Below are 24,730 nucleotides of genomic sequence, written 5' to 3' on the forward strand. Positions count from 1 at the left end.
AGAGTAGAGTAGAGTAGGATAGAATAGAATAGAATAGAATAGAATAGAATAGAATAGAATAGAATAGAATAGAATAGAATAGAATAGAACTTTATTGTCACTTTGTACACTAATTGGCATACATTAACATTTTGTTGCATACAGCTCTCAAAGGGGTCACCACCTCAAATACCACCTCCAGAATAATGGCCTGCCACCCATTGCTTCTGGTCCTGCCCTCTGCTGCTTAAAGAGAATAACCCCCTCTTTTTTGTGACAGCCCCTCAAATACTGGAGGACAGTTATCATGTCCTCCCTAATCCTTCGGTTAAGCCAGCAAGGCAAACTTATCTGCCGTGTTGTTGGTTACCTCAGGTTTGGTCATATGACTGGGAAGGCCATGGCAACCATTGGAACTTTGAACCCGGGTTGTAAGTACAGGTAGTTCTCAACTTACAGCAGTTGATTTAATGCCCTTTGAAGTTACAATGGCACTGAAAAAGTGACTCATGGCTGTTTTTCACTTATGACTGTTGTAGCATCTCCATGGTCACGTGATTTATATTTGGATGCTTGACAACTAATGGTTAATAATAATAATTATGATGGGTAATAATAATAACAGATAATCAGAGTTGGAAGGGACCTTGTAGGTCATCTAGTCCAATCCCCTGCCCAAGCAGGAGACCCTACACTATTTCTGACAGATGGGAGTCCAATCTCTTCTTAAAAGTCTCAAGTGATGAAGCTCCCACAACTTCTGAAGGCAACGTCTGTTCCATGGGTTGATTGTTCTCACTGTCAGAAAGTTTCTCCTTATTTCCAGGTTGAATCTCTCCTTGTTCAGTTTCCATCCATTATTCCTTGTCTGGCCTTCAGGTGCTTTAGAAAATAGCTTGACCCCTTCCTCTCTGTGGCAGCCCCTCAAATATTGGAAGACTGCTATCATGTCTCCCCTGGTCTTTCTCTTCACTAGACCAGCCATGCGCAGTTCCTGTAACTGTTCTTCATATGTTTTAGCCTCCAGTCCCCTAATCATCTTGGTTGCTCTTCTCTGGACAGTGTCCTGGAGTCACTGGATCCCCTTTTGCAACTTTCTGACAAGCAAAGTCAATGGGGAAACCAGATTCACTTAACAACCGTGTTACTAATTTAAGAACTGTACTGATTCACTTAACAAATGTGGCGAGAAATGTCATAAAATAGCGCAAAACTCGCTTAACACATTTCTCACTTAGCAACATAAATTTCGGGCTCAGTTGTGGTCACAACTTGAGATCTATCTGTAGTAAGTTTTAAGTAGGTTGTAAAATACTTCCATCCTAACTCTGAACAGTCACTGTGTATAAATCAAAGGCTAATATATCTTACTCCTTAAAGTAGAGACGATGTTATGAAACTGAACTGTTGAAACACAGCACAGGTATTCCTTGACTTATGACCACAATCGAGCCCAAAATTTATGTTGCTAAGTGAAACATTTGTTAAGTGAGATTGCCCCATTTTACGACCTTTCTGGCCACAGTTGTTGAGTGAATCACTGCAATTGTTAAATTAGTCCAACGGTTAAGTAAATCTGGCTTCCCTATTGACTTTGCTCGCAAAAGGCGACCACGTGACCCCAGGACACTGCAACTGTCATAAATGTGAGACACTTGCCAAGCAACTGAATTTTGATCACATTTTATCATGGAGATGCCACAATGGCCACAAGTGTGAAAACTGATCGTAAGCCCCGTTTTTCAGTGCCCTTGTAATTTTGAACAGCCACTAAACCAACTATGTTGTAAGTTGAGGACTACCTGTATAGCCCTGTTCCTCAGCCAACAGAGATCACAGGCGTGGAAATGATGCTGGTTGCTCAGGAAAGAAAAACCAGGTTCACTACCACTCTCCCCAAAATGAAGAGCAATAGAAGAGCATTTAAACCAGGGGTGTCCAACCGTGGCAACTTTAAGACTTGTGGACTTTAACTCCCAGAATTCCTCAGCCAGCAAAGCTGGCTGAGGAATTCTGGGAGTTGAAGTCCACAAGTCTTAAAGTTGCCAAGGTTGGACACCCCTGATTTAAACCCTTAGAATAATCCTAGGAAGACAAGTTTCTAAAATATTTCCAGCTGATGATTGGGTTAATTACAAAGGACTTCCTTCTAGAAGCTGTTCCTGGTATTGCTACGGCTGCTCCCTTTCCAGAAAGAAGCGCTGCTGGCACACAGAAGTGGCCCAGAAGCGTTGATGGGAAATTGGACACTCCTGGCTGGAATGTCCCTCAATCCGAGAAGGGAGTGGAGGGGATTTTCCAGGGGAAAGACCCAAGGAAACGCCATCTCCCAAGGCCCATTCAGATTGCCTCCAGTGCAATTATCTGAGGAAACTTGGGTTGTTTTCCCAACATGGTATAAGTTACACAACTCTTGCAGCATCCTGGTGGTCATTTAATCAAAATTTGGATGCTTGGCAAGTGGCTCATATTTATGTCCCGGGGTTATATGATCACTGACAAGCAAATCAATGGGGAAACCAGATTAATTTTTTTTTTTGAAAATATAGTTTATTAGTTTTTACAATTAAAACCAACCAACAATACATACACAAATAAACAAAAAAAAGAAAAGGAGAAAGGAAAGAAAAGAAGGAAAAATTTAGAGGAAAGAAAGAAAAAGAAAAAAAGAAAAAAAAAGAAAAAGAGAAGGTTAAAAGCATTCTTATTTTTACAGTTTGCAAGATCTTTTTTCATAACCTTAATTTATGTCATGTACACACACCTGTTCTTTACTTATATCACTACCTCGTTATTATAGATTAATACTTTTCTCTTATGCCTTGTGATATATAATTTATCTTTGGTCAATCCAATTATACCAACAATTCCAGCTATCATAATATAGTGAAGTGTCTTTGTTTTTTAGCGCCAAAGTCAGTTTATCCATTTCTGCACATTTTGAAATTTTTTCGATAATCATTTCATCTGATGGAATTTGATGTTGTTTCCAGTGTTGAGCGAAAGCTAATCTGGCCGCTGTTAGAATGTGTATTGTTATATATTTAGCTTTTTTGGAAATTTGTTTATCAAAAATCCCTAGCAGGAAGGACTCTGGTTTGTATTCGATCTGCTTTTTTGTAATTTCTTCCAACCAAGTTTTGATTTTCTTCCAGTACTTTTGGGTTTCTGTACAAGACCACCACATATGGAAAAAGGTTCCTTCTTTTTTCCTACACTTCCAGCAATACGGACTCATGTTAGGGTGCATCTTCGCTAACCTCGAAGCGGGGAGGTGCCATCTATAAAACATTTTATAAAAATTTTCCTTATATGCTGCTGATTTGGTGATATTATTTCTACCCCAAACTTTCTCCCATTCCGCTAATGTGATGCTGCGCCCTACATTCCTACTCCAAGCGATCATATTTCCTTTTACGATTTCTTCTTCTAATTCTGGGAAACCAGATTAATTTAACAACCATTTTAGTAACTTAATAACTGCAGCGACACTTAACAACTGTGGCAACAAAGGTTTAAAAAGGGGCAAAACTCACTTAACAACTATCTCGCTTGGCTATGGTTGCTTTTAAAAAACAAACAAAACCCTGACTCCAGGTCTAACATCTCAATTCAGGAATGAACCTGAAAGGTTCATAGAAATGTGAATTGGAAAGCAGCAGCAGCCGGCTCATCGAATCGTTCCCCCTGCAGTGTGCAAAACAATCCTCAAAAATAGCTGGAAGCTCCACTTCCAACGTCAACATCCACAAATTTTCATCGGTTCACTGTTGTTATGAATCTTATCACTAGGAAGTTTAGATGAAATCCAGGTCGCTGCAATTTAGAACTACTGCAGTTAGTCCTCGGCTTACAACCGTAATGGAGCTTGGAATTTCCGTTGTATGTCGAACTATGTTAGTGCACTTGTACTGCATGTAGACAGGCAGAGGCAAATGGAATCAAATCATGGGCGGCAGAATCTGTAACAACCGGGGAACACTTCAACATGGTATGTCATCATGACCTCATTATGCAAATTAATATACTGAGACGATGGCAAGTTAAGTCATGCCGTTTCTGTAGACATTAATGACCTAGCTATGAGTGGCGCAATGGCCTAGAGGTGGAGCTCTCGCCTCACAATCAGGAGGCTGTGAGTTCAATCCTAGGTAGAGGCAGAAATTTCTCTCTCTGGGCACAATGAGTATATATCTGCTGAGCAAAACTCCACATTGGTGACAGGAAGGGCATCTGGACATTAAACACTCTGCTAGCTCCATTCAGTTGCCCAGACTTTACCCTGCAAGGGATTATGGGGTCGTTAAAAGATGATGATTCATGACCCGTGTATCGTCTGTTGCTCCTCTCCTCCTTGCAGACACCCACAATCAGAGCTGGGATGTGGGGGGACTGGCAAGGAAGTAAATTTTGAGGAAGCACTAAGAGCAACCTAAACTTCCAAAGGGCACCGAGATGCCTTGGAAGGCAATGGACCCTTTCACTGGAGATCTTTGAAGCAAAGGTTGGGTGGAGTCCACCATACAAACTAGAGTTTTAACTAAAGTAATTGCACATCATTTCCAAATTTTTTAAATTATTTTCTGGACATGTAAGCCTCCCCCCCTCCAAAAAAAGAGGGGGTAGACAGAAAATCAGAAAACTCCCATATACTGATAGTCCTCAACTTACATTCATTTGTTTCAGCAGTGCTGATAAAAATGTCTTACAACTGGTTCTCACATTTATGACCAATGCAGCGTCTTCGTGGTCATGTGATCAAAATTTGAGCATTTGGCAACTACTTAAGAGTTGCAGCATCCCAACGTGATCCTCATTTGCTACTCAAAGGTGCTTTTTTTCCCTTTCAAAAGGCCACTGGACAATTTTATTTGAGGAAGAAAAGGAAGTTATAAGCTTCACCAGTTATAAGTGATATAACCAGTATCAGTTATTATAATGGATAAGCTTCTTGGATAAGAAGCAAAATGGTCTCCCTCTTCTTCCTAAAAAAACCCCCACAATAGTCCAGTTGCCTTTTGAAAGGAAAAAAAAGCACCTTTTGAAACAATTATGACTTGGTTTACAGAGAATGTTCACAGACATCCTTTAACACCTTCCCAGGGGCTTTCTGATAAGCAAAACCAATGGAGGAAGCAGAATTCACTTAATGACCTGTAAAATCGGGCACAGCTCACTTAACAACCACACTTAACAATGGAACTTCAAGCCCCAATTTTGGTCTTAAGGAGAGGTCTACCTGTAAACCAGGGGAGGCATTTGCAGTTCATAAATTCCAAGTTCCAAAGCATAGTTTGGCTCACTGTGCATGACCCCAAAGAGAAAAGTTAAATTGCCACGAGATAATTTCCTTCCTCTACTTGGGAGAACAGGAAACAGAGCCGCTACATACATATGCCAACAGGAGATTTCAAGTGAAAGAAGTGCTAAAACTTTATTTTTTATTTTTTTTGCAACACAGGTGATTCCAAATAATGGCCTAAGCAAACTCCTAAACTACTTATAGGTGTCTGTGGATTTCTCCTCATTTAAGTCAGTCACTCCCTTGATGCAATAGAAGTTGTCTTCTGAAGTCCAGGTGTGATTTTGGCAGGAAACCTCAAAATAACACTTCCAAATCAGCCCCACACCCCCCACCGTTATATGATGTGAGAAGACATGGAGATTTAAAGGATGCCTTACATTTCCCAGTGGTCCTTTCCTTCTTAAACAAACATACATATTTCAATCATCCAACAATCGTGTGATTTTACAAAAAAATTCATTAGAAGAGCTTCTGAAAGCTCTTTTAAAAAAAATAAAAAAATAAAAAGATGTATAAAATGGAAGTCCCTCTGGATCTTAAGGTCTTCTGTGTGGTGTTGGGCAGGAATGATCTCCAATCCGGAGGGCATTTGGCTTGAAAGATGGCAGACCAATTCCCAAGATGTCAGTGGCACATCCGCGAAGTCATGTCCTTCTGTCAAAGAGAAATGTCACTTAGAATGTCACTTAGAAATCACATAAAATAAATACATTAGAAATCACATTTTCCAAAAAATAAATAAATAAAAAGTTATTACAGGTCGTCCTCGACTTATGAGGAGATTGAGCCCAAAATTTCTGTTGCTAAGTGAGACCGTTGTTAAAGTGAGTTTTGCCCCATTTTATCTTGTTTTGCCACAGTTCTTAAGTGAATCCCTGAAGTTGTTAAGTTAGTAATAGGGTTGTTAAATGAATCTGGCTTCCCCACAAACTTTGCTTGTCAGACGGTCGCAAAAGGGGATCACTGCAACCATCATAAATATGAGTCCATTGCCAAGCGTCTGAATTTTGATCACGTGACCATGGGGATGCTGCAATGGTTGCAAGTGTGGAAAACGGTCATGAGTCACTTTTTTCAGTGCTGCTATAACTTCAGATGGTCACTAAATGAACCACTGTAAGTCGGAGAACTACCTGTATATTAAAGTAGCCCATGAATTATGACTGGTCACTTAATGACTATTCAAAGTTCTGCTAGCCCTTCCTGGGGGCACCTATGACCCCATTTTGAAATTTTAATGGCCGCCTCCCCTCCCAGGTCATGTGACTCCACTCTGGGCACTCTGCCATTGGCAGAGTCCTGCAGTCACATGATCACATTTTACAGCAGTGTTGCCAAAAGGCTGCATTTACTTCTGGTTTTCAGCAAAACCAGCCCATAGGAACCACTGGTTTGCTTAATGACCGCCACACAAACACACAAAAAAGGTCATTAAACCAGGTAGGACACATGGATAACCTGATTTACAAGCATCAAAGTTACGACAGTGATAGGCAGGCTTCATTATGGTTGTAACTTGAGGACTGCTTGTAATTCAAGAAAGTATGAGGTGCTCTCTGAGTCTAGTTGCTTTCTTGCTGACATTTCATTACCTAATCTAGGTAATATCTATCTATCTATCTATCTATCTATCTATCTATCTATCTATCTATCTATCTATCTATCTATCTATGTTTCTCCTATTTATATGTATGGTATTTAGGTTTCTTTGGGTATTTTCCCACGTCTTAATATTTGTGCTTTTATTATAGCGATGTTTCGACAGAATCTCATCTGCCATCCTCAGGCTTGTGTATTGGGTTCTTTTTAATCTTGTGTGTCAGTCTTAGCAGCTTAACAAAAAACAGCTGCTAAGACTGACACACAAGATTAAACAGACGAACACAATACAGAAGCCTGAGGATGGCAGATGAGATTCTGCCGAAACGTTGCTACAACTTTAAAAGCACAACTATAATGATGTGGGAAAATACCCGAACCATACATATAAATACACATGAAAACTTAAGAAAAATAATAATATATATATATATATATATATATATACATGCAACAGGATCTCAAAATTAATGCAATTTTAAAAAAATTGCAAGAAAAGTAAACAAACTCATGTAGAGCTGAGTGGGAATTACATTCAGAGGAAAATAAAGATAGGCCTTAACTTACAACCATCCTTTCAGTGACCATTCAAAGTTACAGCAGCACTGAAAAATAATGACTCAGACTTATGACCATTGCAGCATCCCATAATCACATGATCAAAATTTGGGTGGCTAGTACCTGGGATGAATTTATGACAGTTCCGCTGTCCTGGGATCATTCATCATCATTTGTCACCTTCCCAGCTGGCTTCCGACAAAGTCAGCTGAGGAAGTCAGGTTCACTTAACACCTTGCATGATTTGACACTGCAGCGATTCACTTAACAACTGTGGCCAAAGAAGATCGTCCAATGGGACAAATGGGTCTCATTTAACAACTGCCTTGCTTACCAATGGAAAATTTGGGGTTCTACTGTGGTCATAAGTTAAGGACTACCCATATTTTCTTTTCAAAAACAGTCTGTTCACCTTTATGTAGTAGGCTGGTTTCAATATAGGGAACAGTTAGGCAAGACTACTGCCGAGAATGGAAATGTATGCTATTTTAATTCCTTTCTATTCCAAAGAAGACAAACCACCTAAACCAGTGGTGGCTAACCTTTTTGGGCTCCTGTGCCATCTCTTGTGGCATTCACCTATGGAATAGTCTTAGAAATGAGGACTTCAACTCCCAGAATCCCTCAGTCAGCATACTGGCTGGGGAATTCTGGGAACCGAAGTCCAGACATCTTCATGTTGCTAAGGTTGAGAAACACTGGGTTATATAGTGCTTCTATTATTACATGACTATTTTCATTCTGTTTTTGGTTTTGTCTATAGAGATTTTATTGTTTTCTTGCCGACAGTTGTTAGCTGCCTAGAGTTACCTACTTAAGATAGCCAAGTACCCTTTCTAAATAAATAAAATGAATAAATCTCAATAGTCCGATGTCATTTATTCCACTTGTCTACAATAAAGATGTTGGAAGGACTGTCCAGCTACAGATGGAAAGCACCTGGGTGTGCCACCCTTTCCTTCCTTATTTCTCTTTTCTTCTGCACATATATTAATGTTTATACAACTTTGTTAAATATCTAATCCTAATCAATAAGTAACTAAAACCTCAAGTTGATGACATGCATTTTATATATCAGAGTAACGAAAGGGAATAAACTTAGTACTATATATTCTTGTTTCTCTTTTTGTTTTGCAGAGGTATTAATGTTGATGCAACTCTGTTAAATATCTAATCTTGATTACCATAATAAGTAAATAAAACCTCAAGTTAATGACATGCATTTTATGCATCAGAATAATGCAAGGAAATAATACTATATATTCTTTTTATATTCATTTTTTCAAAAGAACACTTCCATGGTCTTATTTATACCTTCCTTGTTTTTAATGGTTATTTAAGATGTGTTTTTATTGTTTTATTGAAAGCCATTCAAAAATGGGCGATCATATAAATTATATACCAAGCTTCAGCAATAACATGTCCTAATGAATTCTGTGGCTCTTCGTTAAATAAAAATGCACCCTTTTTCTTTTAAAATGACCAAACTCTTCAGAAATTACCAAATCCCACTGTTCCGGGGTGAAACTTGAAGAACAAACTGCTGAAATTGTGCAATACCTGGGGAGCTCAGGAGGGGGAGCCCTCCATCCCTCTCATCTCAGGTATCTGAACCAAGGCTCCCCAAGTGGGACATCAGCAAAAGCGGCCACCACCACCACCCCACTCCCCTGCACTCACCAGAGGCTCCAATTCCTTGTTGTCTATGAGATTGAACTCTTTTACAAAGTAGTAGAAGTGCTTGTAGCATGTATTCACGTGGGCTTCTGAGCCCATCTGGGCGATACGGTCAAAGTGGTGGATGTAGACATGGACAAAGACGCGGAAGAGACGAGAGAGGATCTTTTTCACAACCTGGAGGAAGTTCTTGGGAAATGGAGTACCTGTGGAAGACCACGACAATTAATTTTGCTTCCTTCTTCCCCCCCTCCTTTTCCCATCTTCCTCCCTCCCTCCCATTTCTTCCCTTCCTTCCTTTCTCCTTCCCATCTCCTCCCTCACTCCCTCCTTCCCTCCCATCTTCTTCCTTCTTTCTTCCCTCCCATCTCCACCCTTCCTTCCTTCCCTCCCTCCTTCCCATCTCCTTCCTCCCTTCCTCCCATCTTCTTCCTTCTTCCCTCTCTTCTTCCTTCTTTCTTCCCACCCATCTCCACCCTTCCTTCCTTCCCATCTCCTTCCTCTGATCTTCTTCCTTCTTCCCTCTCATCTTCTTCCTTCTTTCTTCCCTCCCATCTCCACCCTCCCTTCCCATCTCCTCCCTCCATTCCTCCCATCTTCTTCCTTTTTTCTTCCCTCCCATCTCCTTCCTTCCCTCCCTCCCTCCCTCGGTTTATTTAATCAATTTATCATATCCACAGCAAGAAAGATGGCAGACAATTTAGGTAACTAGGCCAGTATTAAGTATGCAAGTTGCATATTCCCAAAATTGGAGAGTCCCTTTCCAGCACCCAGTAAGAGGAAATAAAATAAGGAAAAGGAGTCTTGGGTTATATTACTCTGTAGCTAAAATAGGTAACTATTATTTAAGATTTTACCAAGATATAAACTGAGTTTAGAACACTGTGCTGAACACTAATCTGAGAGTTCAGTCAGTTGTGGCTTAGTCAACAGACTAATTTAGAATTAAGCAAGCAAGCGTGAAGGCAGCTGTAGAAAAGACGAATCAATATCCATCATGGAGTGCAAAGGCAGCGTGTGTGTGTGTGTGTAATTAAGAGAAGGGAATGAAGGAAGCTGCTAGCTTATAAAATTTGACAAGGAACATCATGGATTATATATTACCTGAAACCCAGTTATCTGAGTTCTGGTTTGAAATGTAATAATTTATTAAATCTGTCTGCTGCCCAACTCTCAACCGCTGAGCATTTTTCCCCTTTTCACCTCTGGAACTGAAGTCGCCAATCACAGGAATAATCAAAATTTCATGAAACTGAATCCTCTCATGATTGCAACCATTTAAAAAAAAACATTCTGGGCCCCACAGCTTTTGCACAAAGTCACGTAATGGAATCAGCACTCAAAATGCAGATTCCTTTCTATATGTAAGTGGCTCCATTCATGAACTGCTTTCATTGTTCAGCAATTTCTTCTGTGTTTTAGCCAATATTTGTCTTGGGGAATCTTACGTTCCTTAAGAGCTGCCCCTGCCAGTCCAATCCATCTGTTTTTACTTTCATCTTTTCAACCACTTAAAAAGGGTTCTTATAGAGCAGGGCCGTCAAACTCCTGGCCCATGGGCCAGATGTGTCACACTCTGACCATCCTACACCCCAATTTAGTGAAGGAGGAAAAAAAAAAATCCAAAAATGTCACGTGATGCTGCCATGACAATGTGAGTCTGACACCCGTTTAGAGTCTCAACCCATTGCATTTGTTCAGCCTCCTGTAGGCATCCCCAGTGACACGCCTAAAAGACAGTTTCAATCACACCATTCCTGCATTTCTTAACTTTTCTAAACATACTAGAAAGCCCGTGTATCTAGCACTTCATCCAAGCTTAGATCTCATCCCGCCCCCCAAAAATATCTAATTAAGATAAAGGTTCCCCTCGTGCTAGTCATTTCCAGCTCTAGGGGGTGCTGCTCATCTCCGTTACAAAGCCGAAGAGCCAGCGCTGTCGGAAGACGTCTCCGTGGTCATGTGGCCAGCATGACTAAATGCCGAAGATGCACGGAACGCTGTTACCTTCCCACCAAAGGGGTCCCTATTTTTCTACTTGCATTTTTTTTAACGTGCTTTCGAACTACTAGGTTGGCAGAAGCTGGGACGAGTAACAGGAGCTCACTCCATTACGTGGTGCTAGGGATTTGAACTGCCGACCTTTCTGATCGACAAGCTCAGCGTCTTAGCCACTGAGCATAAAAGCAGAGTTTAATGATTACATGTAGTCCTCAACTTGCAACCATTCATTTGTTCAAAGCTACAATGGCACTGAAAAAGTGATTTACGATTGGTTCTTATACTTATGACTGTTGCAGCATCCCTCCTGTCATATGATTAGAATTCAGGCACTTGGCAACTGGTATTTATTTAAGACAGTTGTAGTGTCCCAGGATTATGCAATCACCATTTGCACCCTTTTCAAGCTTGACAAGCAGTCAATACAGAAAGCTTGATTCGCTTAAGAACTGCACAACTGTAATGACTCACTTAAAAACTATGGCAAAAAGTGTCTTAAAATCAGGGGTGGATCACTTAACCTTCTTTAGCAAATTCTGGTCCTAGTTGTGGTTCTGTTGTTAAGTCGAGACATTTGCTAAAAGAGTTTTTCCCCATTTTATGAACTTTCTTGCCATAGTCCTTAAAAGAATCGCTGCAGTTGTTAAGTTAGTAACACTGTTGTTAAGTGAATCTGGTTTTCCCATTGACTTTGCTTGTCAGGTCACAAAAGGGGACTCCAGGACATGGCAACCATCATAAATATGAACCAATTTCCAAACATCTGAATTTTGAGATCATGTGGCCGCGGGGATGCTACAAAGGTTTGTGCGAAAAACAGTCATAAGTCGCTTTTTTCAGTGCTGCTGTCAAGTTGACCAGTCATTAAATGAACTGTTGTAAGTCAAAGACTACCAGTAGTTGTAATCCTATGACTATTAACTATAGGTAGTCCTCGACTTAGAACCTCAATTGAACCCATTTTTGTTGTTGTTAAGCAAAACATTGGTTAAGTGAGTTTTGCCTCATTTTACAAAACTTTCTTGCCCCAGTTGTTAAGTGAATCATTGCAGTTGTTAAGGTGTCAGGGCTCCAACAAATCCACCCTCAATCCAACCTCATTCAAAAGTCTCTAGCCGCATCTCAGAGAAAAGAAAATTGATTTATTAGAGGCTGCCATGTTGGCACGTGGCTGGGTGCAGCCAATACTAAATTACATCATACATTTCCCCCTTGACCCTGGTCTTCCCCCCCACCCCCTGGGTGTGACTTCTGCAATGGGACACATACATCTCCAAGAGTCATCAATCATGACCTCCAATAACCTTCTTATGCTCCGACAAGTTTGGGCTACTGGGATGATTATCTAGGCATTTAAGGAATGCACTGTTTTCCCCCACTCCCTTTTTCTGGCAGCTAAAAAGATGAAAGGAGTATCTTTTTAGTTGACGTAAGGTAATAATACAGCTGCTAAGTGAATCTGGTTTTCCCATTGACTTGGCTTGTCAGAAGGTTGCAACAGGCGGTCACATGACCCCAGTTACTAAATGACCCCGGTTACTGTCAAGGGCTAGCTGTGCACAATTGCATTAGTCATTTTTTGCATTGGCTCCACACCATAAATCTTACATTCATTTTCTGATCAATTCTGTAATTTTCTTCCTGTTTTTTTTTCAACCTCTTCCCAACCAACTCACCAACGTTCGTAGGGAAGAGATCCTCGTTGTTGATCTGCACTTCAATCCAATCCATGAGAAGGTTCATGTATTTAGGCGCGGAGAGGGCAGTCGGCTTACGATATTTCTCATCCTGCCACCGATACTCATACTTTGGACCGCCAGACATGACGGGGCAGGATTTTTCCGTGCAATAATCACTGATTGTCCCATAGATGAGGTTGATGCGGTTGAAGAAGTCCACCACGTGAACAGCTACCCAATCGTTCAGCTCCTCATCGTGAGGGAGCTGCACAGCCAGCTTTAAATCCAGCCCAGCATTCAGGGAGGCCTGGGCCTTTTTGTGAAGCTCAAAGCGCTGTGTCCCAGGTTCAAATTTCCGTTTAGGCCGGAAGGTCCGATCCTTGTTAAAAACTTGTTTCAAAGGATTGGCCATCTCTTGCTTCCCCAAAGTTTCGAAGATCTAGAAATCCACCACCACGTGCCTCTCCAGGAGTGTGATCACTACAACCAACACCACCTTTAAATCTCCTTTGGAATTCCACTGGTGAACTTTGCAATCTGCAAGGCAAAAACATATAAAAGGAAGTTTGAGAGAAGTGGGAAAGGACGGTTTCAAAATAAATTCTAAAATTTGGTTCTCCGGGTACATCTTTTATATTCTGTTCAAACTCCCTATTCTGTCCTGTACAAAGGCAGATAGATAAACTCCACAAAGCATCCATACAAAGTCTTTTTTTATTGGTTCATCAGGCATCCTCAATAACTCACAGTTATGACAAGATTCTTCTCAATGTCCAATCCTTTGCATATCTGTCTTTCTGGGTAAAAAGATGGTTATCTCTTATCCCTTTCATCCCATATCGCAGAGGCAGGGGGTAGAGATGCTACCATGAGGCTGTGTTCAGGCAAGAGTGAAGAAACCTCCCCCAACCCACCAAGGGTCAATCCAGTGACCAAACAGGGTTACATATGTGGCCACATGACATGAACTACATTTCTCAGGATACCTTAACTACATTTACCATGATGCATTCCCTTAAGGGGACAGCTCTCAATTCATAACTAACTATCCCAAATCCCATTAACTCTAAACTGTCTGGACAGCACACTCCCATTTAAAAAAACCAAGATAGAATTGGGCAGTATTTAGATACGTGACTGGGTGCCTTCATGGGAATGCAACTTTGAGAAAAAGAGTCACAATAAGTAAGACATACACAACAGCAATAGAGATAGATATCAATTTACAATCCTAATGGAGCCTGCCTATTGTAGCAATAGCACTTAGTCTTATATTACAGAGTCAGCCTATTGCCTCCAACAATTTCGGTCCTCATTTTACCAACCTCAGAAGGCTGAGTCAACCTTGAGCCTGGTGAGATTTGACCTGCCAAATTGCAGGCAGCTGGCAGTCAGCAGAAGCAGCCTGCAGTACAGCACTCTAACCCAGGGGTCCCCAACCACCGGGCCCTGGACCGGTACCGGTCCATGGATCATTTTCTACCGGGTCGCCGGTTTGCGCCACCATCTTATTTCGACAGAAAGTGCTTCCGGGTGAGCTTTTCCGGTTGGAAAGCGGCGTTTGGGTCCTGAAGGAATCCTCGCACCTTAGTTTCATCAAAGGGGGGGGGGGCAGCTTCGAACGAAGAGCTGTCCCGATGGCGGAGGAGATCAAAAAAGCACAAAAAAGGTACAAAGGAGGAGTTGAAGGTGGCGGGGAGAAGCGGGGGACAGCTGGCTGGCCGGTCGCTCGGCTCGCCTTGTCATGATGCCAGTACCGGGACGCAAATCATTTTGTGATGCCAGTACCGGGCCGTGGCACAAAAAAGGTTGGGGGCCACTGCTCTAACCACTGCGCCACCACGGTTTATTATGGTTGTAAGTCGTGACATCCATGCGACTGATCCGATTTTACGACCTTCTTAAGCAAACACTGTGGTTGTAAAAACAAATCCATTGTTTGTTATGGGGCGTTTTTGCCAAAAACCTGTTTCAGCAAAAATGCAGCGTAAAAATATGGTCCTGAAACTATGGAATATTGCAAATGACCATAAACATGGGTCTGCTGTCAAGTACCTGACATGCTTGGTCACGGCATGTGACTGCAGGACAGTGGCCATCATAACTTTGGAACCAGGTCATAGGTAGCTCTGGGGAAGCCCTTCATAAGTTTGAATGGTCATAAATCGGAACTAGCTGTACTATGAATGACTTGTGCAAGAAGGAAAGCATTCTCAGCCTCAGAGAAAAAGTGAGGGACTCTTGATTTCTTAGCATCTTCTCTGACTTGAAGAATCTTCATTGCTTTTAAGCTTCCCACATTCCTAACCTTCTGCACATATCACTGAATAAAAATAATAGAAGTTACTCCAGAGCGTAATAGCTGTGAGGGGAGCCTGACTGAGAAAATGAGGGGAAGGGTAACAAAAAGACACCCCCTCTTCTAAAACCAGCTGTTTAATTCCTTTAAGTTTCCTTTAATTGCTTCCCACTCAGTGGCCTTAGAAGAATCTTGCCCCGTCTGATAATTTTCCAGGGGTGTGTGTGTATCTGAATTGAAGATAATCATATCCAAAACCCAGCATCTGGTATCCATCATGGAATGCTTGCCAGACCATGTGTCATGCCCCTGTTGGGAGTCTGAATCCGAGAAGGAAGCCAAACAGCTGACAGGGCATGGGAGTGTGGCTCCGGTTGACTATGGAGGAGGTTGGGGAAGGTCAAAGACCCGCTGGGCAGAGCAGGGAGAGGTAGAATAAGGGAGAGGGAGTTCAGAGGAAGACCCAGGCCCACCCCCTCTTCATCCTAGGGCACACAAGGAGGAACGGAGAAGAGAGCAACGTGGGTTGCGTGGCTTACGGGGGAGGAAAGGGCCCTGATTCCCTGCATTAGCCACAGCTAGGAAGACAGTTGATAAGAAAGGCAGGCTGCGTGAAGCCGGGAGCAAACGTGATTTATCCTGTGTTGTCGTGGCTTATCTGTGTTCCTAGCATCTTCCCAACCATGTGAGTTTTGCTGTGTCTTCAAGTCTGAAATTCTTGCTCCTGCCCTGCCAAACTAATTACTTCAGTTTGGCTTGTTTGGACTTTAAGTTAGTTTGAGTTGACCATGTTTTGGATTTAATTTTCTGCAGTCAAAGGCTGTTCCTGGGAGAGTTTTTCTCCAGCCAGAAGGTAACCTGGACACTGGGGGCAAAGTTGGAGATAATAAAGGGACTCTTATTGATTATCTGACTGGGTTGCCTTTGTGCCACACCCCAGGTCATCACACCATGTGAGCAAAGCCTAAAGTTCATTCCCAGTACAGCTAGACTTCCTCTGAACATGGAGTTTCCTTATCTGCTTCTCAGCCCTGGGTATAGACTCAGCCCCAATCTATCCAAGTTCCCTTTGGATTGCCTCCGTTGGCTACTGAACAGACCTCTGTGAGAAAGCCACAAAGGGCCAGTTTATCCTTTCCACAAACTGATATGCACAGGTAGACATCTCCTAATGTTGGACGTTCCACCGTTCCTGTTTGGGGAGAACCTATTGGCCATATGTATAAATATCCCAAATAACTCTTCATCCAATCTCATCCAGAAAGCCACGTTTTGAGAAGACTCCCCTAATTCTCCAAAAGGCCTCTCATCAGAATGCAGCCTGGGAGCAAGTACATAGAAGGCAGCAGAAGACAAATGCTGTGACTCTTCGTTTACTCAGAAACCACCCAGAGTCTGCCATCACCGCATCCTGTAAGCACCCATTTCTGTTCTGTTAAGAAAGCGGAAATCCAGTGAACGTTTACCCAACTTGCAAAAAAAAAAGGAGAAGAGAGCAAAAGGCCTCCTTTCGAAGCTCAAGACAACAAATTACTAATTTTCCTCTGAAATGAACTCGTTGGCTGCAATTTAGCTCAGTCTTTCCTAAACAACTTCTCTCTTTCTCTCTCCCCTCTGAGTCCAATCACCATAATCCATAGCAACATCAAAGATCTTGGCCAGCTGACATTATGGGATGCTGGAGGAATGGGAGAAGGCCCAGCTGTGGGTTGTGGTAACAGGAAAAGAAATAGGGAGAGGGAGTGCCATTTTGAGCTCCTGAAGGAAAGGGAGATTATAACTTCAGGAAACAAAGAAAACTTGTATTACAGAGATTAAAGAGTCTGGGGTAAGGAAAAAAAAACATATCTCAGTTTACAGTCTGTTTGGTGCTGGCCTAAGATTTCCAGGAAATGCATAAGCCAGGCTTAAAAGCAATATCCTTCCCTTCTTGCATGATGTGGTAACTAAGGTAGACTGACTGTGCTCAGGGTGGATCCATTCCATTGTCAAATCTATCTATCTAGTCATCACCTGAGACTTTCAAGAAGAGATTGGACTGCCATTTGTCAGAAATGGTGTAGGCAGGGTCTCCCGCTTGGGTGGGGGGTTGGACTAGATGACCTACAAGGTCCTTTCCAACTCTGATTATCATCTACCTACCTACCTACCTACCTACCTACCAATCTATCATCTATCTATTTATCTATCTATCTAATCTAATCTAATCTAATCTAATCTAATCTATCTAATCTTCCACCCACCAATCTTCTACCATCCATCCACTTATTATATTTTTATTCCTCCTTTATTCCTTATAAGAAATTCAAACTCAAGGCAGGGAACATACATAATATTCCTTCATCCTCCTCTTGTCCCCACACAACATCAACCCTGTGAAGTGGGTTGGGCAGAGAGAAGTGACTGGCCCGAAGTCACCCAGCTGGCTGGATGAGAACTCACAGTGTGTCCTACTTACTAGGCCAGCATCTTAGCCACTACTCTAAACTGGCTCTCCATCATACAACACATGGATATGACTTGCTTGTAATTCACTGCATTCTGAAATCCTCCTCTTCTTTGAGTTTTGGATAACTCAAGGCAGTTTGCGTAAGGCTGCCACCAATTTCCACATATAACAACAACCCTGTGAAGCAGATTCGTCTGAGAGGGGGGAGAATTGTCTCAAAATCATTCAGCTGGTTTTGATGCCTAAGGAAGACACTCACGATCTTCCAATGTCCGGGCCAGCATCTTATCTACTACATCAGGGGTCTATGTTGGCTGGGGAATTCTGGGAGTTGAAGTCCACAAATCTTAAAGTTGCCACGTTCTGTGACTCCTGCACTACACCAAACTGGCTCTGGGTTTGAATAACGCCAATGAGAAATTCAGGAAGGAACTCATCCCAACTGAAACAGAGACAGCAGAATTTATCTCGAGCTGCTGACCAGGCAACACGTTTGTTTATTGACTGTGTTTCTAAGCAACTCCACATCTGTGGTTCTCTGGATGCTGTGCACAATTGAGGTTTACGTTATGCAGAGAAAACTGCCACCACCAAAAACATCAGAAACTTGGGCACGTCTAGACTAATGAAGGACTAGGGCTGACATGATAGCAGTGTTCCAATATCTCAGAGGCTTCCACAAAGAAGAGGGAGTCAAACTATTCTCCAAAGCACTTGAGGGCAGGACAAGAAGCGATGGGTGGAAACTAATCAAGGAGAGAAGCAACCTAGAACTAAGAAGAATTTTCCTGACAGTTAGAACAATTAATCAGTGGAACAATTTGCCTCCAGAAGTTGTGAATGTTCCAACACTGGAAGTTTTAAAGAAGAGATTGGACAACCATTTGTTTGAGATGATATACGGTTTTCTGCTTAACCAGGGGGTTGGACTAGAACAGGGGTCGCCAACCTTTTGGACCTCAGGGACCACCAAACTCATAATTTTAAATCCCAGGGATCACTAACCGGTTCTGTGGATGTGGCCTAATTTATGGGTGTGGCTTGGTGGTCATGTGACTGGCTGGGCATGACTTGTATGTAAATATTATAAATATTTATATAAATATTGAATTTTTTTTTATAAAAAAAGAGCTACTTTTACCCAAAACCAGGCAAAGCAGGCAGGCAGATTGAGTTGCTCACAGAATCACACATACATTCAGAGATCTATCTATCTGCTATTGGCTACCTGAGTCTATCACATAAAATTTGCTTGCCGTGAGTCTGCACTGAATAATAGAACCTTCAGTCCTAAGGAAGGTTCAGCTATGCTTAAAAGCAGATCTGAAGAGCTAAAGACTAGAAAGCAAGAAACCCAATAATTTCCTGCTTTCTAGCTAATCTAAATCTCCCGGCACAGCAGAACAGCTGATGGTCGGGGAAAAAAAAGGAAAAATAGCAATTTAGCAGGCAAGTTTGCCGGGTAAGGAGTGAGTGGGCGGGAAGGGTTCCCGCGGGCCATGTGTGCGGCGCAGCCTTGTGTTTCTGTGCAGCCTGGATTAATTGCTTTGGGGGCTCTGCGGTTGACATTTCTCTGCAGCCCACCAAAATTTTCTCGCGGACCACCAGTGGTCCCCGGCCCACTGGTTGGCGACCGCTGGCCCCTTCCAATTCTGTTATCTATTCTGTTCTGCTCTGTTGTTCTGTTCTGTTCTAGTTGTCAGCTACTTGACAATTCTATAGAATAGAATAGAATAGAATAGAATAGAATAGAATAGAATAGAATAGAATAGAATAGAATATCCTTATAGAGGAGATGGGCAGCATAAAAATGTAATTAACAAACAAACAACAAATCCATTCCTCTTAATGGCTGGGAAATTCTGGGAACTGAAGTCCGCTTAAAATGGCTAAGGTTGAGAAATCCTGATCTACAGAGATGATAAGCAGGGGAAGCGATCAATTTACAAAACCACATTCAAAATACAGATGGACAGCAGAGGCAAAAGATTTTAGAAGTGGCAGAGGAAGAGTGTCAAAGTGGGTTGTTTTTTTTTCCCTACCAACCCCCAAAGGTGAAGTTCCTCAATTCGGTTGAACTGATGCAAAACCTCAATGAGTAATACTACTGAAGTGCATTGGTGGGACAGCTGCCCTCCACCAAAAAGGGGAATAAAAAAATTAAAAACCTCGTAATCTTATTTATATAGAAGGGCCACTCCCTCTGCCATTTAAACTTTTTGGAAGAGGGTGTGTTGGCTTCTGGCTGCAGGACCCTAAAACAGCAGCAAAGTTGAAGGGAGAAGGGAAGACTCACAGAAAAGAGCCAGTTTAAAGCGGGGAGAGATCATCCTTTTTGCCTTATTTTGTAAGTTAAATTTTCACTGGAGCGACAGAGTGGAAGGGAGCCTCAAGGTCATCAAGGCTAACCTCCTATCAAAGGCATAGCTGAGATATGGCTGCCCCATCTCAGCTTAAACTGAGTTTAGTGTCACCCAAGGCACTCAATTCCACTGCCAAACAACTCTTAATTCAATAGCTACATAATGCATGTCAGGTCATCGATTGTTGCTTATTCATATGAATAATAATTAAAAATTACACTATAATCAATTCTCATGGCTTCTCTGGATGAGTTCCCATATGGGAAGAGAGGAACAATTTATCATAATTAGCATCTACTCTTTCGGTCTTACTACAGGTAGTCCTTAACATACAACATTCATTTAGTGACCATTCGAAGTTGCAACAGCACTGAAAAAAAGTGACCTTTGGCCATTTTTCACTTATGCCCTTTGCAGCATCCCCAGGATCACGTGATTTATATGTGGCTGCTTGACAACTGGTTCATATTTATGACGGTTGCAGTGTCCCGGGGTCATGTAATCAGCGTTTGTGGCCCTCTGACAAGCAAAGGCAATGGGGAAACCAGATTCGCTTAACAACTGCAGTGATTCACATAACAAATGTGGCAAGAAAAGTTGTAAAATGGAGCAAACCTCATTTAACAAATTTTTCACTTCGCAACCTCAATTCTGGACTGAGTTGTGGTCGTAAGCCAAGGACTACCTGTACTAGATTGACTCACTACATCTGGGGTTGGAGGAAGATTTGAAAACTTCCAGCACGTGTGTACACTTATTTAAGCACCATTACATGTGAATTATGTGCAGATCAAGATCCTTAGACCTGGATCCTTTGTCTTGCATTCACATGATCCATTAATTATCCAACCACTACAGGTAATTATCCGTTTAACCACCCATTTTATGACCAGAGTTATGACCGTTGGAAGTTATGATTTATGACCAGTCCTTGCACTTATGAACATCACCAGGCTCAATGTTGACTCTGCCTTCCATCCTTCTAATGTCGGTAAAATGAGGACCCAGACTGTTGGGGGCAATAGGCTGACTCTGTAAACTGCTTAGAGGGCTGTAAAAGCACTGTGAAGTGGTATATAAGTCTAAGTGCTATTGCTATCACAGGAGCCCCACGGTCACGTGAGCAAAACTTGGACACTTGAGAACCAACTTCTATTTCTGATGGTTACTGCACCCCAGGGTGACATGATCACCACCTTTGACCTTCCTATGGGGCTTCCAACAAGCAAAATTAATTGGGGGAAGCTCTTTAACTACCACGTGATTTGGGTTTTATGGATTTTCCCTTTATCCCTAGTAAACGATGCTGGAACAAAGAGGAGGGGAAGTATTTTAATAGCTCCGTTTTTAAACAAGGAGAAGTAGATACTGGTAATCAGAAAAGTAGAAAAATTTTGTGCTATCCCCTTTCAGCATACCAAAATCACATCTTGTTTTTTAAAAGACAAAACTAAGGCTTTGAATAATCAGACTTCTGTCTTCTTAATCGTTCTTTGAAATGATCACATTTTCAAGATGAGTTCCAGCTACAGGAAATTCTTTGTGTATTTCTAAGTGGAACTCAGCCAGGCTTTTCAGAGAAAATCTCAATTCCCTCCATCATGTTAGAAATGACACTTCAACAGGATGTTGGTTTGGACTGATTCTGTTCTGCTGTTCCAGAATACAGAGAATTTAGCCTGCAATCTTAAATAGCTAAAACTTCTGTGGTGAATTTCCTGATTGCTCTAATTCACCCTCAGGATTCACTGCCTGAAAAATAGGGTTACTACTATAGTAAGTACTTAGAGGGCATAGGCAATATGAGTTAGTAGGAAAGGCTAGGATAGATAATAAGTCACTTAGTAGCAATAAACATTTATCATCTTTAGAATACAAAACAATCTGCTGAAATTCACAAGGTTATTTTGAATTGTGTGCACACAAGATAGGATAAGTGCCAAAACTCCAAACTTGGCACTTATGAAGAACACATTAAATAGCATTGAGCTAAATACTGTATAAGCAGCCATATAATAAAGAACCCAATAATATATACTCAATGACTTAATACACCACACAAGACTATGCTAAAATGGAGTTGGATTAGTTGGCAGATCAACATACAAGGGGAACCCAAACACTGTTTTAAGAGGTTGTGGGAACTTTGTATTAAACAAGGTATATTAGTTCTGGGTTACAAAACTAAAAAAAAAAACAAAAAACAATTAGCTGTTGTCTAGATTTATGTAGCCCTGATCTGGCAGCCTAGGTCACTGAGTAAACCAGTGGTTACAAGAAAGCAAACCATATTTCTTAATCTGGTTTCAGTTTGTTGTATGAAACCCAGCAACTGTGAATGAAGGCAGGAGAATCCATTCAGATTTCCTGGACTTGCAAAAGTTATTGAAACTCCGACAACTCTCTTTCCCAATACAGCTCCACCCCAGTGCCAAAACAAATCTGGAAACGTATTAAGCAACACCATTCACAAGCCTGCTGTCCTTCAGATTTGTTAAACTATAACTTTCATCGTCCTCCACCATCTTGGCTGTCTGACAAGAATGCAGAACTACCAGGCTGGGATTTTGAGATGACCAGATGTACAACCCATCACGTTTGAGAAAGTGGGGTGCAAAGCTTTTATGTGGTGTTTCTTGACCTCTCTTCTCTCAGGACCTTTCCCCACTTATCAAAATCATGGAAAACCCCTAATATATTTGATATTTATTGATATTTACTATATTGAAAATTAAAACTGGCGCCACTGCTGCTTCTCATGATAGTTTGGTGGGAATTGTTTAATTAGGCTGGCAAATAATTTTGATTTTGTGGACCCCTGAAAAGTTTTTGGGACCTGCAATGGTCCCAGGACCACATTTTCACAAGTTCTAAAGATTTGCTGAGACCCTTTCTATCATCCAAGTAAAAATGCTTGTACTATTTCATTCAGCAGTCAAAATCATTTTGCCAATGCTGCTAGCTGTGATGAGGATCATGAAAAGAAAAGAAAAGCAATAGAACATTTTATTCTTTAAAACAGTGTTTCCCAGCCGTAGCAACTTCTAAGATGGGGTGGATTTAAACCCCCAAAATTCCCCCATCCTGGCTGGGGAATTCTGGGAGTTGAAGTCCACCCATCTTAAAAGTTCCCAAGGGTGAGAAACGCTGTTTTAGAAAGATCGAAAATAACAACGCGGCCTCCACATCACTGATATTCACAGCTTATTTAATCGCAGAAACCAGCTCGTGAAACTTTCCATACCACGGCGGTAAACCGGATCAACGATCCGGAGTAGGAAATGTTGTGAGGTCGGGCGCATCTTTCCCGGCCAGTTGCCAATCTCATGAAGAAAAGCGCACGAGGGGCGATCAAGGTAATCCTTGGCGGAAAGCATTTCTTTTCCTTTGTGCCCTTCATCCTAAAGGGCCGTTTGGAGCCACTGTTCCTCCTACTATGCCTTTACTACGTCGCTCCTCTACTATGTCTTTACTACTCCCGCGGGCAAGGAGGGCTGGATTAGGTCAGAAGACAGCGGAAATCCAGCGGCAAGAGGCGCTGCTCTTCACTGCAACACCGGATTAAAGAGAGCCGGCGACCGTACGTTTGCTGGGGAGGAAAATGCAACACAAGCGAAAGAAAGCAAAGAAAGGGATTGCGGACGCGGGCAGATTCACACGTGCATCCATACCTGCCTCGGTCTTGACGAACCTTCCCAACGCGGGAGAAAAGGCTCGTTTCTCTCCGCAGCCCGAAACGCCGTCTGTCCGTCCGCCCTGCAGGCAAGATTTGAACCAAGCGCCACCCCTTCCGCCTCTCCTTACCGTCAACCCGGCTTCCTTCCCTTAAACGGATAAGACCCGTATCTTTTGCTTGTAAGGATGGCATGGGGTGGGGAATTCCTTTCCCGGAAATCCTTCGCTGGAAAAATCAAGCGGTTTTTTTTTATTGCCCTGCATGGCCTCTCCACGTGGACAGAGGAGATAGATGGATGAAGGTTTATTTTTATTTTGGTAGATTTTTGTTCTGCCTTTTTTTTTTTTGGCTTACTCTTCCTGATGGCTCTTTCTATTCCCCCCCCCCAACCGCAGCAGCGAAGGAGTAAAGAATAATATGGTTAAAAACACTTAAATGAAGTTGCTGCTTAAATTCATCAACACTTATATTAAATTTGTTATCAGGGAGCCCAATTTACAGAGATAGCCAAAGGATATATAAAAAAAGCTTGGACATTTTTTTTAGCAACTCCCCACTACAGAACCTCCAGAAAATGAAACATCTAAAAATAAAAGAAGATAAAAATTATGGTTTCATTCCATGTCACCTTCACCTTCATATTCATTCTTTTAATTCATATTATTGTACTGTCCTTTATTGCTTCATTGGTTTGCTACTGTTAACATTTTAATTATTTTTTTCCTTTTTACGCTTGTAAGCCATGACAAATTGGTCAGCAAATACATTTATCAAATAAATAAATAAATTTAACAAATTCATAGACCCAGAACTAGTGAAAGCTTCCAAGAGGGCAGTTTAGATAGACCTCAACTTATGATTAGTCATTTAACAGCTGTTCAAAGTTATGATGAAGTTGCACCCCCCCCAAAAAAACACTACTTATTACCCGATTTTGAAGTTACAATGTTCTTCCCTCCCCCTGAGATCACATGATCATATTTTGGTTTCTCAGCAACCAGCCTTCATTTATGGCTAAATACAAGGCCTGGAGCATGTAATTACAATTTACTAAGGTTTTGCTGGAAAATGGCATTTATTTCCTGTTTGGGGCAAAACCTATTCCAAAGCGAACAATGGATTTGCTCAATGACCACTGTGTTTCC

The 24,730-nt window shown here is 41.8% G+C and overlaps 1 protein-coding gene across 2 annotated transcripts; it reads right to left on the reverse strand.

The window, feature by feature from the left end:
- Positions 1–5,394: 5,394 nt before the first annotated feature.
- MOB3A (MOB kinase activator 3A) lies at positions 5,395–23,860 on the reverse strand. Of its 2 annotated transcripts, none has more exons than XM_026681097.2 (4): positions 23,581–23,860; positions 12,796–13,335; positions 9,122–9,324; positions 5,395–5,938 (listed from the first exon to the last, which is right to left on the reverse strand). In XM_026681097.2, the coding sequence occupies exons 2-4, from the start codon at positions 13,208–13,210 to the stop codon at positions 5,909–5,911; spliced, it is 648 nt and encodes a 215-aa protein (XP_026536882.1). In that variant the 5' UTR covers positions 13,211–13,335; positions 23,581–23,860; the 3' UTR covers positions 5,395–5,908. The 2 variants fall into 2 exon arrangements, with proteins under 2 accessions (XP_026536882.1, XP_087808766.1); XM_087952640.1 differs by having other exon boundaries at positions 23,585–23,732.
- Positions 23,861–24,730: the final 870 nt, after the last annotated feature.

Source organism: Notechis scutatus, chromosome 1 (genome assembly GCF_049901735.1).
Source record: "Notechis scutatus isolate UNSWTSFEM ecotype Mainland chromosome 1, rNotScu1.2, whole genome shotgun sequence".
Classification (NCBI taxonomy): domain Eukaryota; kingdom Metazoa; phylum Chordata; class Lepidosauria; order Squamata; family Elapidae; genus Notechis; species Notechis scutatus.

Bases quoted from the DNA above. Each gene is read 5' to 3' on its own strand.
- MOB3A (XM_026681097.2), bottom strand. From the start codon at position 13,210: ATGGCCAATCCTTTGAAACAAGTTTTTAACAAGGATCGGACCTTCCGG. The intron at 9,325-12,795 runs GTGAGTTGGTTG...GGTCTTCCACAG, and splicing joins TCTCTTCCCTACGAACGTTG to GTACTCCATTTCCCAAGAAC. The intron at 5,939-9,121 runs GTGAGTGCAGGG...TCTCTTTGACAG, and splicing joins ACAAGGAATTGGAGCCTCTG to AAGGACATGACTTCGCGGAT.